The sequence below is a fragment of the Anser anser genome, assembly GCF_964211835.1.
Source record: "Anser anser genome assembly, chromosome: 4".
NCBI lineage: Eukaryota > Metazoa > Chordata > Aves > Anseriformes > Anatidae > Anser > Anser anser.
In genome coordinates, this window is record NC_139724.1 from 6,264,983 (window position 1) to 6,283,811 (window position 18,829).

General features: G+C 49.8%; 1 protein-coding gene and 2 long non-coding RNA genes across 9 annotated transcripts in view; 1 reads left to right on the forward strand and 2 right to left on the reverse strand.

Annotated features, from left to right (window-relative positions):
* Nucleotides 1-18,829, forward strand: part of CXXC4 (CXXC finger protein 4) — a 94,824-nt gene that overhangs the window by 60,646 nt on the left and 15,349 nt on the right. Inside the window, exons 4-7 of one of the 6 annotated variants that reach the window (XR_014584157.1) lie at nucleotides 1,323-1,431; nucleotides 8,665-8,753; nucleotides 9,592-9,709; nucleotides 11,618-17,899. Coding sequence is in view for 2 of the 6 variants with exons in the window: in XM_083835553.1 (XP_083691679.1) it covers nucleotides 1,323-1,367 (45 nt within the window). In the remaining 4 variants the exon portion in view is untranslated. Of the gene's footprint in view, nucleotides 1-1,322; nucleotides 4,292-4,585; nucleotides 4,705-8,664; nucleotides 9,134-9,591; nucleotides 17,900-18,829 lie in introns of those variants that run through there. The other 5 variants (XR_014584158.1, XR_014584159.1, XR_014584160.1 and 2 more) reach the window with 5 other exon arrangements.
* LOC310899314 overlaps nucleotides 1-18,829 on the reverse strand; it is a 284,820-nt gene that overhangs the window by 4,568 nt on the left and 261,423 nt on the right. The window contains exon 10 of one of the 2 annotated variants that reach the window (XR_014584170.1): nucleotides 1-2,040. This exon is cut by the window's left edge and continues 4,568 nt beyond it. This is a non-coding gene — a long non-coding RNA (uncharacterized lncRNA). Of the gene's footprint in view, nucleotides 2,041-4,731; nucleotides 6,866-18,829 lie in introns of those variants that run through there. The other variant, XR_014584171.1, reaches the window with a different exon arrangement.
* Nucleotides 7,359-9,620, reverse strand: LOC310899328. The gene is made up of 2 exons (XR_014584211.1): nucleotides 9,124-9,620; nucleotides 7,359-8,981 (listed from the first exon to the last, which is right to left on the reverse strand). It is a non-coding gene; the product is annotated as an uncharacterized lncRNA (long non-coding RNA).

Genomic DNA, 18,829 nt, shown 5'->3' on the forward strand with positions numbered 1-18,829 from the left:
AAAGTTCACTTGCCCACTCTTTTTTTTTTAATTTCAATTTTTAATTTAATTTAATTTATTTATTTTAATTTTTGCCCTTATTTTAGCTTCCCAGGGGGTGACCCTGCTGGTGGGTCCCCTGTCACCTGGCTCGTGCCCTGGTCAGTCACAGCTGCGGGGCACCTGCAAGACGAGGGGTGCTTGAGGTGCAGGGCAGGGGCGAGGGGGGCAAGGCAGTGGTGCTCTGGGGCTCCTGCGTGCCAGCAAACCCACTGGGAGGTGGTACCCTGGCATCGGCCAGGGGGTGCTGAGCTCCTCACACCCCTGCCAGCTGCCCCACTCCACCTGTGATGCCCCACGCTGCTGTTCTGGTGCATTGTGGCCCCCACCGCCTTTCTCTTCTGCTCCATGCTAAAGCAAAAGGGGTTTAATTATTTATTACTGCCAGAAACTCCAGAAACAGAATTTTGCTTGTGTAAGTGACTGGGAGTTTTTTGTTTTTGTTTTTTTTTTTTTCCCTTGCCGTCAGTAGCAATTCATTAATCATTATTTAGGAGATGTTGCTCTCCCTGCGATGTGTCGCCTTCCCACCGTCTCAGCGGCAATCTGCACGAGGTGCGGGATGTATGTCGCCGTGTTTCCTGCTCCTCCGGGTTGTCGCTGCTCCTTCAAATACCTGCTGCTTACATGTAGCCTGGGCTGGATTCCCTGTTTTATGTTGCACTCCCCTTTTCCCAATGCCCACTCCTCCAACGCTGTCACTACGACTGGAGGGGGCTCCCCATCCCACCTACCAGCGATGTGCCTCTGCCACAGAGCCACCCCCGGCACATCCCCATAGCCCTAAGCTGGCCGCCAGAGCTGGCACTGGTCACCAACACCGAGTGGCCGACCCGAGGCGGGGAATAAAATCCTGCCTGCTCTCCCCAGGACGCGGCTTCGCCTTTGCAGTCACAGCTGGCGGGAGTGCTGGGGGAGGCAGGGGAGCCATGGGGCTGCCAGGGCTCTGCAGGAACCTCCGCACTGCAGCACAGCATCCCGGGGTGCAGCCTGGGTGGCCGCAGGAGCGATGTGCTGGGAGAGGCCGGGATGAATTGCTTCTCCTCGCCAGAGCCCCAGGGAGCAGTGGAGGGGGGGGGGGGAACGAGCCACAGCCCATCAGTTTCCACCGCGGTGCCCATGATTGCACTAACCCAAATGACCGTCGCTGCCGCTGCACGGGCTGCTGTCACTGAGCAGCACCCCTCTCCCTGCCCGAATCACGGGGCCCACCCCGGCGTTTCATCTGTTGCAGCCCCAAGCAAATCTCTAACAAGTCAATTTAACTGTGTTTCCCTTAACAGCACCGCTGCAGAGTGCCCACCATTACAGTAGAGTGCCTGCCTTAGAAAAGGTCATAATTACTGGAAAGGAGGTTTTTCTATTCGGGCGCTGATGTTATCTACGTTGCACGTGAGTATTGCAGGGCGGACGCACGGTCTGCGCTTGCTGCTTCCTCCAGAAGCGCGTCGAAGTCTGCCAGATGCTGGAAGTAACGGGGGTAGGAGAGGTGTGCCGGGCTGGGGAGCCGCTCAGCAGCGAGCGGTGGTGACACCCGTGATAGAAGGGGACATTTGTTTGCCTTCAGGGTGGAAGGGATGTGACACCTCTTGTCAAGTCCCATCTCCACAAATTCGGGCTGTGAGGCAGCAAGGCAGAGGTCACGGCAAAAGGTCAGACGGCTGCAGCGCTTTGCATTTCAGGAGTTCGCCCCAGTGCTGCGATGGCACAAGAGTTCTGCAAAAGGGCAAGCATGGCAAGGGGCTGTTGCACCATCCATAGGCTGCTCCCCTTCGCTCCAGTGGTTCTACTCTGATCTTACACCCCGATGAGGTTTTACACCCCAAGAGTTACTCAGGAGACCAAGGAACACTTCACAAGTCGTTGTCCATGCCGACGGTGCCTTGGCTGTGCACCGAGCCCCATGTGAGTTTTCACTGCAGGCTGGGTTGGGTTTGGAGGCCTCTCCGAGAGGTGGTCAACCCCTCTGAAATATTGGTACAGGTGTGGAGGCCCTCAGGGCTAAAGGGAGGAGAGGAGATGGATCAGGGCAAGCCGGGTGAAGGACTCCCATGCCTGGGGAGATGGCTCGTGCTGGCCCATCGCTCTGCCCCTGCACTGACCGAGGGTCCCAGGTCTCCTTCCCAGCCCTCCTGTGCCAGTGCCACCACCACGACCACCACCGCCGGTGCTGCCGGCGTGGCTGGGAGCTGCTCGCTTCCAGCATTCGTGGACACACGGAGCCTGCTGCTTACCGAGAGCCACTCGGCTCCTCTTTTCCCATCAGCAAACGCCCGCGACCAGCACTTCGCACCATTACACCTCCTTGGAGATGCAGAAAACACATAGGCTGTTTGTTTTCACATATACCTACCTAATTGATGGGTTGAGAAAGGGGAGGCGGGAAGGGAACTTCAGCCCTATTAAGCGGCGGGGAATTGCGTGCGTTAGATTAGAAGTGTTTGTATTACAAATACCGCCAGGAGCCCAGGCAGCTACGAGCCAGCTCTCGGCAGCCGGGATAAAGCCGCCTGTGGTGCCGGAGCCCTTTATAAACATTTGCATTGCTCCAGGTGCAGGGGAGGGTCAAGGCAAGCTGGGCACCTCGGAGGGGGCTCAGGCTGGGGGCAGCCTGCTTCCCTTTTCCAACAGGGCTGCTCCAGGCTGGGGCAGGGGATGGGGAGGAAAGAAAACGACGGGTTGTGCGGCAGGGTGAGAGTGTTGGTGGGGTTGGAGGCTGAGGGCTCTCCCTTGCCACCTCCAGCTCTGAGCAGAGCTCAGCCCGGCCGCGTGCTGAGCCGGAGGAGCGTACGCATGGGTTAGTGATTACCTCTCCCCTATTAAAAATAATAAAAAAAGCAAGAGCGAGAGGTCCTTTAGCAAGTTATTGCCTTCCTGCGCCGCACGTCTGTGCGTTGAGCTGAGACGGCTTCCCCTGCGCGCTGAGCTGGAGACAAAGAGGGAGCAGGAGCGAGCGGCGTGGGGGGGCTGCAGCCGCCCCCACTGCCCGGCCCCCCGCACCGCCACCCCGGCAGGGCAGGGCGAGGGGCAGCCTGGTGCCCTTCTGCAGTAAGCCACAAATTAGGCCCCCTGCCCTCACGAAAAGCAGGGCAGTGGCTCGGGCGGTGAGGTTCAGCGTGCTCTCCAAAATGGAGAGCGGCGCGGGGCGCTGGGCTGCTGCATGCTCTGCAAAGACAGGGCCCGGTGGCGTGGCATCTGCCTGCTTCTGGTCCCCCCCCACCCCGAATCCCTGCAATTTGCTGTTGATAAAAAAAATGATAATAATAAAAAAATCAGGAAGGAGCTAAGCTCTTCCCCAGAAACCCAGCCATTAGCATGCTCGCCCTAATACTTTAATCCCCATCATTGTTTATAATCGGGCTACACGCAAGGTTATGCGCGGCGCCGGCTGATTTATGAATATATATATTTTTCTGTTTTAATTGAAACGGCAACATTTAGGTTCCACCTTAACAGCGCACCTTAAAAGATTATCTCGGTTATTTCACAGGCACCGAGCCGGCACTAATAGTCCAAGGCAGATATTGAAAAGCAGCACAGGGCCAGGCAGATCTATTAGAAATTCCCATCCACGCGCCTCATACATATTGATTTCTGACACCAAGCAGCAGTGAAAGCCCCCGTGGGAATAATATATTTAGCAGGGTTCGCTGCGAGGAGGTCACAGAGTGCATACAGATTAGCTACAGAGGACCAAGGCACTAGTGTTGGAGCCAAATGCTAGATTTTATATCATTTTAATCTGAACTTTTATAATCCTTTTAGTTCTTCTTTCTCTGGCTGGCAGAGGGAAGGCTCCTCCGCATGGATCATGCATCCTTTTTTTTTTTTTTTCCCTTTATTCCTCCCATAAATGTGCAAATGCTGTTGTAATGGGGAGGAAGGCACCCTTAGCACGAGCAGGAAGAGGCACAAACAGATTTGGGTTTTACACATAGACGCGTGTGCACGTCCATATACATACAGATAGGTACGGATATGCATGTGTGCGTGGATGATAATGGTCATTCCAGCTGGAGACATCTTTATCGGAAGATTTCCTTCCACGGGTTCTGTGTGCGTGTGCGTAAATCCCAGGCTCCGGCTTTAATGTGCAGACATAAAGGACTGCCGGAAGAACCTCTTTTATTTTATTTTTATCCCAGAGCTTAATTGAGCAGAAGTTGCGTTTATGCTGTTGAGCCTCGGAAAGCGACAACTACAACAAGAATACCTAAACAGCTTTAATTACCTTTCTGCGTGTGCCGATGGGGAGGAAATGCCTGCTCGTTATGCGGCGAGGTGTTGTGACGGGATCAGATGGAGGTGTCAGAAGGGAGCCAAGCAGGCGTTTGGGAGGCTGGAGCGATGCCAGCGGCACGGAGGGAAAGGTTGGGGTTGACACACTTTGACACCGGAGTGAAATGCGCTCCGACAACAAAGGAAAATGGGAAGTTTCAGCTAAACCCACACAAAAGCTCGCTGGCATCTTCTGGGAGACAGAAACATGGTGACTTCCATTTTTTTTCTTTCTTTTTTTTTAAATTTCTTTATTTTTTTTTTTTAGGAAAGGGACGCTGCAATTAAAAACACCGTGGGGACCCCCCGTGTTGGTGGACCCAGCTCCTCCACTGTATGGGATACATACGGGATCCTCCCTGGCTCGGAGGAGAAAGCTCATTTTAGGTTTGTTTTCTGATTTGCAAAACCAAATGGAGCATCTCTCAAGGCACCGAGGTGCCTGATGTGCTAGGAGAGGCTGCAGTGAAGACCCAAGCTTTTCTTTTTCTTTCCTTCCCCAGCCATCTGGATGTTCATTTCTCTGCCTTGGCTGGGCGGCCCTGCTGAGCTGGGCTTTTATCAGTGGTCAGCAAATGCAGCAGCACACATCTGCTGCTGTCACAGGTGTGCTGCTGCGAGACCCCGCTGCATCGCACCCGCACTTTCCATGGACACCCAGCCGCAATGGGCGCTGCGCATCTCCTGACTTTAAAGGCAGGATTTAAAAAAAGATAAAAAATAGTCAGGTCCGTAGAAGACCATGAAGGTTGTCCTCTGAACCCTAAGGTTACAAACCCAGGACCGATCTCCTTAGGGTCTTGAGTGACAGCTCCGGAGATGCCAACAACTGCTTTGCTGTGGCTCCAGTGGAAAACTGGCAGGGTGCAATCTGAATGCTCACCCCGGCTTTCAGTTCCAGGAAAGAGATAAAAATTGGTGCCCGTTGAGAAGGATCAGTGGGGTTTCCGTGAGAAATAGTGATGCTCCTTGTGATTATGGGGACCTTGGGTCTCCTCGTGCAGCTCCAGCAGTCACCAGGGAGGCCAGTGAGACAATTTATGGTTCCATTGACCAGCTGCTCTTGGCCACGTCTCTCTGTTCCTGGGCATCCCTGCACCCCCTCGCCAGACAGCGCATAACCCTTTGGCACACAGAGGTGTGCCTGGGCTTCATGGTGTCAGGGCAGCTTTGGTTTCTTGCCTCTGCTGCATGCTGCTGGCAGCACCAGCAGGTCTTCACCAGGGCAGGCAAACTGTTTTTCCATCTCTCGCTGCTGCTGCTTAGTTTGTAATGCAAAAAGGCTCCAGTGTTTCCATTGCAGGTTTGATAAGCCAAAAGCCCAGAGAGCTGCTGTCACAGCACGCCACGGCACAAACAAACGTCTGGCCAAGGGTCCAAGAACCACACAGCTAAACCCACCTTCCAGAAAAAGGCAAATGGGAAATGCTGTAAGATTGGAGCTTTTTTAAATCAATGTGGCTTATGATATACTTTAAAACTCAGCATTTCTTGTGAGTTGTGCTTGGCTGAGCCAAGTGCTGGTGTTTTATGGATGAGGTTGGTGGCAGCTGCCTGTGTGTGGCCCAGGCCTTTGACATGTGGAAAATAAAGTGCCTGTGTTAGACCTGCCCTGAAGGTGAGGTGGCTCCGTCCAGCATCTGCCTGGAGCCAGGTCCCACCTGCAAAACCTGCTGCTTGTCAGAGCTGAACCCAAGGCCTGGGCACAGCACAGATGTTGGCAAGGACCTCACTTCTCTAACAGAACGTTTAAAAACCCTTAATTATCTCTGTCAAGATAAAGGGTTGGGTTTTATCTGCCATTATTGACTACTGGATACTTTACATTACATCACAGCTGAAAAAAAACACGTATGGATTGACCTTAAAAAACCAGAGGGAAGGGTGCATGACACAAAAGTGTTGAGGAATGGGGGCCTTCACAGCAGCTGCAGCTCGGTCTGTATCAGTAAGGGTACGAAATGGAAAACCACATTTTAGGTTTATGTCCCACCTCAGTACCACCTGGCTGCACTTTTTGGTTTACCACGTACTCCAGCCCAGCATCAGTCCACTTCACCGTCCAAACAAGATTGCTGCTGAGAGGCTGGGACCTGTTCCAGATCAGATTTAGATTTTTTTGTTTGTTTTGTTTGTTCATTTTTGAAGATCTCCATCTAAGTGGCGAGCAGTCCCGGCACGCTGAGGTGAGGTCATTGCTGGCCCTCAGCCAGTCTCTTCTCCACAAGTGCCCTGTTTCTTTCTGTGTCTGGAGGAAACGACTTTGTTCACTCCTAAGCTGTGGCTGTCAAACTTCACGCTTTATCCTCCCATGCTGGGGCTCTCCTGCAGCCCTCTGTGGCTCCTTAGTGAGACGCAGGCAAACCCTTGAAGGTGACACGAGGCCGCTGTTTCACCTCCAGGAAGGTTTCTGCCTCGCTGATGGTACAAGCCCTGTGCATTACTTCACTCGTGAGGTGCCACCCTTGAACTGGAAGCACACCTGGAGAGGTGCTGCAGGAGCGAGCTCATGGTGGCGGGTATGGTCAAGCAGCTCCAGGTACCGGAGCTGGGAATGGGTATCAGCAGTAATGAGAAACTATCTATTCAGACCCGTTATCAGCTGTTCTGCAGGGACTGAAGTCCGTCGGAAAACTACCTCAGTACCTACTACTCCCAAAGCACAGGCGCAGCCTGGCTGGGTGCGGGGATTTCAGAGGGTGCGCCCTGAGTTTGACGGGTGCTTCCTGCACCGCTCCTTGGGCGAGCGGCTTTCTCTGTGACGGACAGAATTCCCTCAACACTCATACCTAGGTGACATTTATGCCCTATGTCCAATTCATCTCAGATATAAATGGCCTGAGCATTTCTGGCGTATAGATACAATCTTCTAAGCATCTCATTCCCAACAGACGCTTTAAAAATTGTTGGGTATAGCCACTGTTACCTAACAAAACCAGCCCAGTCAGAGCAAAAGTATATTCTAGTCTTTGAGGAGCATGATTTTGGTGGGAGTTTTGTGGGATTTTTTTATTTTATTTTATTTTATTTTTTTAATTTAATTTAATTTAATTTAATTTTATTTTATTTTATTTATTCTTCATTTTTATAGTGCAGTACTGCTTCCATCGTCCCCAATTAAACCAAATTCCCCTTTTAAATTTGTTTTTTTTTAAGAAATAGTCTCCACTGAGGATTTCTCCCTCTTTAAGAGGGAGTCCATAGCAAATACCATTAAAATCCCCCACACTAGTTTTAAACTTCGAGGTCATGGGATAATCTCGAGATGTTCCTCCTCATAGACCATTGCTCTGGTGTGCGTGAACAAGCTGACCCGTGCTCCTGCCTGGAGGAGGAGAGCAGGCACTGGGGCAGATGGGGCTCCACAAGCCCCTGCCCCTCAGCCCGTGGCTTTGGAAGGGCTGCACCAGGGCCGGATTCACATCTGGCTTATGATTAAAAGCATCTACACGTATGCCAGCTTCCTACTGTTTATACAGCTGGGTTTTAGCACTCAGAGCTTGTACTGGGCTTTTGTCTCATCATGTGGTAAAAAGCTGAGGCTTGTTGGTATTTCTTTTGGCAAGCTACCACACAGGCTGGGATATCTGAAAATGAGCAGCGTCGGTACTGAAGGAATACCCTGTCCAAATGAGCACACCACCCACTGTGGTTTCAAAATACCACATCGTTTTATATATGTATATATGTATTTGTTATATATTTCTGTGTTTACATACATCCATACATTTCTGTGCCTATATACCCATTTAATTTATTAAACAGTTCTAAGAGAGGAAAAGGAAACAGCTTGTTCCAATGTAGATTTGCGCATCATCTTGTCTGTATCCACTACAGCTCTACCCTATAGGCAGTTTTCAGCTCAGACTTGGGTAAATAGTGGAAAATGGTGAAATGTGGCTGCTGAAGAGTTCACAGAATCACAGAATCGTCTAGGCTGGAAGAGACCTCCAAGATCACCGAGTCCAACCTCTGACCTAACACTAACAAGTCCTCCACTAAACCGTATCACTAAGCTCAACATCTAAATGTCTCTTAAAGACCTCCAGGGATGGTGACTGAACCACTTCCCTGGGCAGCCCATTCCAATGCCTAACAACCCTTTCAGTAAAGAAGTTCCTCCTAATATCCAACCTAAATTGTTGAACCCTGCTTCTGTCAGCAGGGGAATGCAATACGACATAACCTGTCCAAGGTGGCCTTGGATGTGCTAGAAAGGTGTTTGAGACAGCAAGTAAAGAAAACAAGGAGATTATATCAACAGGAAATACTTTTTTTAAAAAAATGTGAAGCTGGAAGTTGGTTGGGAGGCACAAAGTAAAACATTATGTGGTTTGTATTTCTTAGAAGGAGAAGAGTTGGTGATGAACATCAGTAAACTGAAAGACTTGGTAGATGGAAACCTACAAGAAGCAGGACTGAGGGAAAAAGTTCAGGTAAGTTAGCATTTCCTTTGAAGAAATGATCCTGAGGTCCAAGTACAAGCCATTCCATCAAGAGAGGACAGATGGGAAATGTTGTAACAGACCAAATAAACATAGAGTGGATGTATCCAGAGAATTAAAAGTAGATCGTGTTGCATTCAGTAGTCAGTGAGCAGAAGAGAAATAGCGTGGAGCTTCAGGGGCAAAATGAGAAGGTCCAAGACATAAATGAGATGCAACCTGCAATGACATAAAGAAAAATATTTATTCCATGGCTATCTTAGAAAGGAGTTGAGGTGGCCCACTGCTAAATGAGGTGGGAAAGCTAGAAATAGGTGATGCCACGAAGGCAAAAGCACACATTATTTTGCTCCAGCCTTACCCACATCACCACTGAGGAACAATTTTGGGTGACGATATTCATCTCAGCAATCAGGAGGCCAAATTTAGGGTGGAAGAAGAAGACAGCAGGATATCCTCCATTAGGCTGGATGTGAGGGAACTCACAGAAGGAGTCTTTCAGCTCTTGGCATGGTTATGCTGTGGACAACTCATGGTGAGCAGGGGAGGCTCCTGAAGTCCAGGAGAGGATAAAGAGCGTGCCTATCTTTGGAAAAAGGCAAAGGAGGGAGCCAAGGTAGTAGACGAGCCAGTCTACTTAGCACATGGAAAAATGCTGGAAGAAATAATCAAACAAATTATTTATGAGCCTCTAGAATATAGCACAGAGATAAGTAACAGCCAACAGGGATTTGTCAGGAACAAATCATGTCAAACTCACCTTATTTCCTCCTATGATAGGGCAATAAGCCTTGTGCAGAGGCAATGAATATCATATATCTTTGCTTAGGGAGGCTTCTGACACCGTCTCATGGGACATGACGGGAGAGGTGGCTTTTGGAAGGCCCCACGAGCCACCATCAGTGGTGCCCCATGGTGGGACATGCTGAGTCCACAGGAACACCCTGGTCAGTGTTTTGGTGAATTGCTTGGGGATGGGCGAGGGAGGGCAGAGGTGTCAAGGGGTGAAAAGGCAGGGAACCTGTGGGAGGGCAGGGATTCAACACACTAATGGGAAATTTTGAAGGGAAGACCGAGAAAAAAGGTGATGTGGTTTAATACGGCCAAGTGCAAAGTGATGCACTGAGGTAGGAATGAACGGCACACATCCTGGGTGAGGAACCATTAGCTAAGTAGGAGATCAACAGGAAAAAAAGATCTGCCAGGACTTGAGAGCATCACAAGCAGCACACAATGCGCGGCTGTGAAAGAAGCAGGTGCCTCGCCCTGAGAAGCAAAGGGGGGATCACAAGCAAGGCAGGCTCTCTGCTCCACTCAGGAGCTCAGCTGGTGTTTTCTGCCCCATTTTGAAAGCTGCTTTTTGAGAAAAACGTGGATTAATTGGCCGGAGCCCAGCGGAGAGCACCGAGGCTGATGTGAGGTCCGGGGAACACGTTTTGTGAGGAGCATGGAGAGGTGGGGGCGTATTTAGGCTAGGGAGGGGAAGGCTGAGGCTCAAGCCCACAACGACATGCAGGAGGCTGATCCCACATGGGGAGCAGACAGGGTGGTCCTGGGGCTCCTTCCAGCCATCCTTTTGGGCTGGGAAGGGGCAGGTTTGCTCTCCTGGAGTTCTCCCCGCAGCCTGGCCTTGGCGCTGGGCGAGGATGCTCTCCGGAAAGCAGCGCGGGCTGCTGCCGCCTCGTCAGCATTCGGGATGCTCCGCTGCCGGCGTGCTGAAACGAGCCCCGTGCTAATCAGCACAACGGGGAGATAATTAATTATTCCCCGCACCTTCTCAATGGAGATGTTAGGAAGGAGGGCTGAACCGTCCCCGCTACCCCCCGTAATCCTGTGCCACGGCTGGCTTTATTGGCTCTGAGGGGAAAAGAGGCACATTTGCCTTCCCGCTGATACCGCGTTAAGCACGCTCACTTCACAGGCGCGTGCAGATGAAAGCGTAATTGCATGGAAGGTGAATTGATTGCAATTAACCTCGGGACTTGGCCTCGGGCTGGGGTGTCCCACCTTCCTCCCTGGGAAAGTGCCGCCGGGGGCACCGTGCGCGGCTGATGAATACATACATCACGGCCTGGCACACATACCTTACAGGAGAGCGCGCATAAATCACGCAGGAAAACACGCATTATACCAAAATGATCAAATTAGAAATGAAGCACATCAATCACGGGATTACACCGCTGGATTGTATCGGGAAACATAAATTATATAGCAAGATCCCAGGTTCACCAAGAGGTTCCCAGCATAATGAAACGGGGCTGGCGTCGCTCAAGGAAAACATCACTTCACCGTGAAATGCGAATGCAAGTATCCAGTCCAACCCGCGCGTATTTTCGCAACATCTTCTGTCAAAAAGGATCGCAACAATACGGACAGTTAAGCACAATAAGCCCCAAGGAAGCCTCCCCTGCCGAATCAAACAACGATTACACATTAAAAAGCATGTTCGGAAGATAAGTTTGTAAGGAAGATAAAAAGTCTCCAGCAGGGCTGATAGTTGGATGGAAAAGCTGCTCCAAAGGCTGGTGACACGTGAGCGAGCTGAAAAAGCCTTGCCGCTAAGTGCGAAAAGTGGGAAGAGTTGTTCTGCGGGCAGCCGCCTGATTTCCTATTGATGGAGAGCGCGGGGTGCTGGGGCTGGGGGCGCGTCGGGGCTGCTGCCTGGAAATGGGCCCAGCACGAGGCTGGCTTGCGGCAGCAGCTAGGCAATTAAAAGTGAGCACGGAAAAAAAAATCCAGATCAATACTCCTTACGACTGGGAGCCAGTGGAGTTCATGGGAAAAAAGGGGGAAAGGGATATTGAGTGCTGCTGGTTTGTGCCTGATCGCCCTCCACTTTTTTCTGTCATTGGCAGATTTTCCCTTGCCCGCTCTCCTAGGCTGTTCCTTCAACCAGGCACACTCCAACAGAAGACCAGCCCAGCAAATCCTACTGTGAGCATCTCATGGGATGCTCGGCCCCCATGAGAGTGGGCTCCCTGCTAATTTATTCTGAGCCAGCTTGCGTGGGGACCTGGGTTGGTGTTATGCGAACATAAGCAGACCTTTGAGACTTTTCGGACTGCTAATCCCTGGGAGGGGGAGGGCCACGCTCAGCCTCATAACCTGAATAAGTTGGTTAAAAGTAAACGGTTGAGCCTGCTAGGTGCGGGCGTAACCATTTTACCATATGATCTATGCGTTTCATTAGCTGAGGCACGCGCTTCGCTGTAACAAATGCGCGTCAGCAGGTGATGTATGCGTTCCTTTCCGGGAGGCGTGCGTGCCGTGGGAGCAGGGATGTGCTCACCAGCCTGAGCAATGCCCCCCACAGCACCGCGACATATCGCCGGGCTGCTGCCCACAGGGTGCTGCGCGTCCACCCCCCCGCCACGGCCACCAAGAGCTCGATTCGGCAGCCACCTGGGATGCTGCATGAGCTGGGGGTGCCCATGTCACCAGCCCGTCCCTGCCACGGTGTCCCCACCACCGCTGCACGCCCTAGCTTTCCCCCTCAGGGTTCTCGGCACCACCTCTGCCTTTTGGCAACGGCCCTGGCCAGCACCCCAGGGCACCAAAACTGGGCAAATAATGGAGAAAAAGGTCTCCCACCTGCTGGATGGTGCCCGCCCTCCCCCAGCCAGGCTCTTTGCCGATTACAGCATTGTTATTCCCTTGCGATGACATCGGTTATTACAGCAGAATACATATTAGTCGTGGCCACAGGACTAATGATTTGTATCTGAGCCTTCGTTTTAAAATCACTTCTCATCAATACATTCATTTTTATACACACAGCTTTATATAATTCATTACACATATTTCCCTGTACTGACCTATTTTGCTGCACCCTGCATCTATCACTGTAGATGCTATTCTGCTCTTTAGAAAAAAACCCTGCCTTTTCCACTTTTCTGTTCATTAATATGTGCAGAAGCTTCAGTTACATGGGTTTTTTTTGGTATTATTTTCTATTTTTTTCCTTCCACCTGAAAATAAGTTTTGATTCTGGAGAGGATTGTGAAAACTGAATGAATCTGAATTAATTAGGCACTCTACTGGTGCTATGAAGGGAGTATTTCAGTTTACCCCATATATATTTTCTGCTTAGTCCCCCCCCCCCAAAAAAAAAGTAAAAAATTAAATATTTTATAGCGTGTCATTCAGGAGCAGCAGTTTGAAAGGAAACCATTTTTGATGGATCTAGTTCAGCACTGAATCACAGCTCCAAACTGGGTCAGCCGGGAAAGCCAGAGACCATTAGGAGACCTGAGAAGTGTCTGTTCTCTGCGAGGGGATGAACATTTTGGGTCTGATCCTTGGCAAGCAGAAGATGGAGAGATGGAGTAGGCCACCAATTTATAGAGACACAGAATTATCTAGGTTGGAAAAGGCCTTTGAGATCACCCAGTCCAACCAGCAACCTGACCTATCGAGTCCCATCACTAAAGCATGTGATAAGCAGCTCTGAGAAGCCTCAAGAGAGGCTGAAGCAGAGCAGAGTCGGGAGCAAACCGACTAAAATTGAATTTTTCTGTGCCCAAGGGCGTGGTGTGGACCTTCCCCGTGCCTACAGGGGTCTCAGGGCTGCTGGCTGCAAAGCCCAGCATGGAGCATGCCGGGAGCGCCAGCCGATGGTGCAGCCACTGCTCAGTATTGCAGCCCCTGTCACCTGTGGAAATACTGCAGGTCAAAAAGATGGGAGATGCTCTTGTTTCCTTCCCAAGCAGCGTCGCTCACTTATCTCCTTCTTCAGCTTTTTTCCTCGTCCTATTTTATTCTGGGCTCGCAGGGTACATCAGGATACCTGCCAAATATGTGCTGACTCAGGACTATGATTTGTGTGCTGGCTTCTCCACGCTCATTTGCTGACTGTAAATTTTTGTGTGTGCTCTGGGACAGGCTTTTTTAATTTTCTGCGAATTGCTGCATCCTTTTTCAGATGTTTTTGCTACCATAGCATTATGATTATGAAATGAAGTTCAAAGAACACTGGTAGGCAGAAGATAGGCTAGAGCATTGCTTTTGCTTATGGAATGTCTGTATGTTTGGAAAATAAAAAAAAAAAGAAAGGGGGGGGGGATATTGAGTTATATAGAGACCACCACAAACCCCGCATTGCTCTGATGTTTTGGTCATCAGCTGCAACGCCGACTGGAGATAAATCAATCTGCAGCAGCTGCAGACGTGAAATGGCCATAATCACCAAGGGTTTTCTGAAGGTGTGGAGGAATGGGGGAAGGCCAGGGAGGAAATGGGCCCATAAAGCAATGTTCCAACTTCTCCTGCCGTTTCTATTAATGCAGATGCATATATGCAGTGCCTGAAGTTTGCGAACTTGACACGCTCCCGCCTGTTTCCAATCTATAAAAGTAATGCGGGCTGAAGGAGGCTGTGGTTGCCTAAATCCTGTTTGTTTGTTGCAGTCAACTGCTTCTTATTAGAACATGATTTAATGTGCTTGGCAGCAGTAAAACTACTAGTTTTATGTTCTTTTAATCTCAAATGGAAGCTAAGCTTGGTTTTCCAAAATGTTAAAACCAGCTGTGATCTAATATGAGATTCTTGAAGGCAGTGGTGCTGGGTTTGTTTTGGAATAGAAAATCTTTAGTAATAGTGTCCCAGATTTTTGAGATAAAGTATTTATAAAGAGAATATGTGTGGTTTTTCTTTTCTTTCTTCGTTATTTTTTTTAAGCCATAAAGAGAATATTGTGTAAACTATACGTGGTCTGCCTCTTGCTGCAGTTTCCTTTACTTTTTCACCTTACATGCAGTTAATTTTGCAATATTTCTTCAGCGATTCTCAAAATAGCCTGAATTATTAGTCTGTTGCTCTTATTATTTTTGCTTTCAATCTGCGAGGAGCAGCCACAATTGGTTGATGATTATCTAATATTTGTCACAGGAAATCTTTTCTGCAAATGCACTTTCAATGTGTAATAATCACACCCTATTGTGGACCTATGGCCACAAAAGGGTTGAGCAGCACACTCTGCACATCCATGTAATGGATGGCGTTTTCATGCCAAATGATTTCAGAGTGCTATCAGTGCCAAATATATTCCTGGCTTTAAATGCTGTTTTTCCACTCATTGTGCATGTAAGCTCTGCTTTCCTTGCCATAACTCGGTGTTTGGAATAGCTAATGACTGCTGCTGATGATGCATTTTAATACAGCGAGTGGGCCAATAACATGTATAAGGTGCTACCTGCCTCCTCTTCCTCCCCGCACATCAAAGAGCAGTCAGACAAAGGCTGAGGAGGGTTTTTATTTTTCTGTCTCAGATTGGGTGATGCAAAAGCAAATATTGGTAAGGCTGGCAGAAGCCCACCAGGAGAAGTCAGGCTTTGTGTGGAAATGTGTGCGGAGGTCCCTCAGCAGAGGTTGGGATTTTGAAGACTTTAAAGCATAAACCAAGAGCAAAGCTTGGAAACGGGATCAACTTTATGGAAATTTCCAAGCGGTGTTTTAAAACGTGTGTACGGGCTGGCCTTCCTACCCTTCAGGCATACTGGGGGTGAACGGATGGAGAAAGAGAGAATGGGAGAGCATGGCACACCCACCAGTCATTAACACTGAGCCTCTCAGCCATTTCACAGAATCACAGAATGTTAGGGACTGGAAGGGACCTTTCCTTGCAGAAACCACTGGTTTCTCTTGTTTCTTGCACCCTTAGCACTAGGGAAAGGGTAAGGTGCCTCAGATCTCCTTTGGGAACCACTCTGACACATCATTTATAAGGACTGCTTGGTAAAACCTTTCTAAGTACACCTCAATACACTAATATCACAAGTGAAAACTGATTCATGAAAAATTTTGAATATCAAGCAACACTCAGAGGACAGGCTTTGGAGGGTCAAGTCCACAGAGGAGTAAGGAATAGGACATTCCCTGCCCGAAACTAGAGCACATAGGAGAAAGATACCACTGAGGTCTTTGTGACCAGAGAAGACGGTTTATAGCCTAGGACTTTTAGAAGTGTTGGTTTGGGCTTCTCCGCCACTACAGATAAAGCCTCCATGTTCAAAACTCTCCTCTTGCTGCCCAGCTTTGAACCCCAGAGAGGAAACCTTCAGGCAAACAAGTCCATGCGCTCTTCTGATCCTCTGCCAGTTGGCTTCCCATAGGAAAAATGGCCAGTAGGTCACACATGTTTGGGGGTGAATGTCTGAAAAGGGCATTCTGGAAAGGGATTTCCAGAAATTCAGGGTCTCTCAAGGATGTTGGTTCTTTCTCAGAGGCTGAAGGTCTTCAGAGAGCAGCACCTATGTCTTCACAGCCAGAAGGTGCACCATGATCCTACTGACCATCACTGATGGTCAAAACTATCCCTCAAGCTAACCACACTTCCTCCTTGTATTACTTTGCATTGCTCTTATTATTGTCATTAATTTTGATGCAGTAATTGTTGACGTCACACGTATGTACCCCACAATTAGGACTTCAGCAAGATTTAAGAGGACAAAGCAGAGAAGTTTTGGGGCTGCTCCTTTTAGAAGCCATAGGGGTACACCCCAGCAGGTCTCCAGTGTGTGATGGTGTTAGACACAGTCCCTGCAATTGGTACAGCCCTCGTTGTGTCCACTGGCCAAAAGGCAGCAACGCCAAGAAGAGAGTTTTAATTCCAGTCACCACTAAGGTTGAAAAATAACATCGGTCCTCAGGACCTGGTCGAAACTTTCTGGCTCATGGCAAGACAAAGGAGCTCCTCTACAACACCATTTGGTGTCCGCAATACCATTCGGAGCAGGAGGCTGCTCCAGAAAAACACGGTTATGTCACGGTAATCAAGTGTAATCAAACCCAAGCCTCCACCTGCAGTTTACAATTGCACTTGGATACGTTGTTCCTATAAGCAAGCGTGTCGGAGCCGCAAGGCGGGTTGATTAATTCCCGGGATAACATGATGCTGCGTTAGCCTTACAGCACAGTCACCGCGGGGTTGGCTCCGAGAGGAACCCCACGTAATTAACACGGCTCTCACCCTTTCACTTTTAACACGCTTCCTAATTAAGCTCTCCGGAATCTGAACTTCACTTTCTGGCCACGGTGTCTGCAAAATGATTTATCCCCCGGCGGTGGTCACCAGCGCCAACCTCGCTGTCAGGGAGGCACGCTGATGCGTTTAACTCCGTGAGTTATGGCAGCCCTCCTCCTCGCCTCTGCACAGGCGTAGGGCTGGCGCGGAAACTCGCATCGCAAAGCCAGGGGGTAAATGTGCGAACATGTCTGCAGGACAGCTCTTGCCCGCTTATGTGTAATGGATATATATATATATATATAAGAAACAATAAGAATGCATATAAAAAGGCATTGACCTGTAATTAGCCCATCTTGCTTTTTTTTTCCCCCAAATCTTTATGTCACTCCATGTGCAGATTAATTAAACCTAATAGATGTAATGAAACACAAAGAGAGCTGATCCCTTTCTAGTGATTCAGTATTGATTTGTATCCTAAGCCAGCTTCAGTGGATTTTAAGCAATTATTGTCAATACGCAAATTCTTCAATAATTGTTTTATGCATAAACAGATCGTGCTGAGGTGCAAAGTCTGCCTACGTATGTACTGGATAATTACCCCCTTCTCCCCGTTTATATTTACATAGCCCTTTGCGATCTGTGGATGGGAGGTGCTGTGTGCACAGCACCGTTTTAATTCCGTGTGATAAACGCGCTGCCAGGAAGCCAAGCATCCATCATTACTCGGGTGCGTGCTCCCCTCCTTCAGGGACGAGCGCTGTCAGCTATTAGCGCCCGCTCTCTGCAGATAACGCTGCTCGGGGAATAGCACTCGGATAGGGGAGAAATCCCATTTCCAAAAATTAAATAAATAAATCTCCTTGCAGATGTGCTCTGCTGCCCGCCCCCTCTGTGCTGGGGGCTGGGGGGGCCCAAATTGGGCTCGGTGGCTGCCCTCCCGAGCGGTGCTTCCCGGGGGGCTGTGGGAATCGCGGCGGGGCCCCCCCCCCGCCTGCATCGCTGCCCGAAGGACGCGGAGCTGGCAATGATGAGGGCTCGCATGAATCCCCCGAGCCAGCAAGCAGGGATTCCTAATTGTCAGCTGCGCTGTGCTGAGCTTGTTTAAAATAATTAGAGTGCAGCGGCTTAAACAGACCGGGGGGATGTGTTTTTTTTTTTTTTAATGCCTCCGTATGGGTTTTTATCGGTTGCTATCAGCTCCTGCTCCTTTCTGACACTGTCGCTCTGCCGGGCTGGGGGATGGGGAGGAGAGCAAGGTATTATGTTTTAAGTACACAAATGCTGTCGTGAAGATGGGGATGAACCAGCCCCAGCACGCGAGATGGATGGAAACAATACACCCAGTGCATCCCAGCTATATTATTAAAATAAAAAATAAAGGGGGGTGGGGGGAGGGGGATGGGGGGGTGAAAAATGTGCTTTCTCCTCTTCCTCCTTTTTTTTCCCCTCCAAGAGGGATAGCTGAAATCTTTCTTAATTACCGCTTATTCCAATGACAGAATTGTAATTTATCATTTAGTTGTAATTTGACATATGTTCACACCTTTGCCATTTCCAATTTCCTCCCTCATCCTAATTGTCTGCCTGGCTCGCCTGTCACGCGCGCCTCCTGGGATTAATTCGAGCTGTCTGTCTGGGGCTGCCGGGAGCGTGACAGTGCCAATGTGCACACCGTTTATCCACGGCATCACCCAGCCGTCACGCGCCCGCCTCGCCACGGCCCCCATTGTTTATTGTTTACCCCGCCTCGCGCTTGTGACTTTGGGGTGTTTTATTAGACTCTAATTACGCTGCCGGCTGTCAGCTGCGGGGAGAGGAACCCTTGCGTTAATTACCGGGGGGAGGAACGGGCCGGTAGATGTCTCTCGCTCTGCCTCTAAAATGCACGCCACGTTTATATGCTCTGCCTCTGATTCCTCCTCCGTGGCTGCTTGCACTCCTCTCGCCCTCTGTACACCCACCACGGCCTCCTGGTCCCCGAGCCTGAACTTTGGGGGCTTTAAATCCGGAAAAGAGGCATCGCCCTCTGCCCTGGCTGTCAACACCCGTCATCGGGCTGCCCAGGGCCGGGTGAGGAGTTGGGGTTCCCCTGGGGGCTGGACAT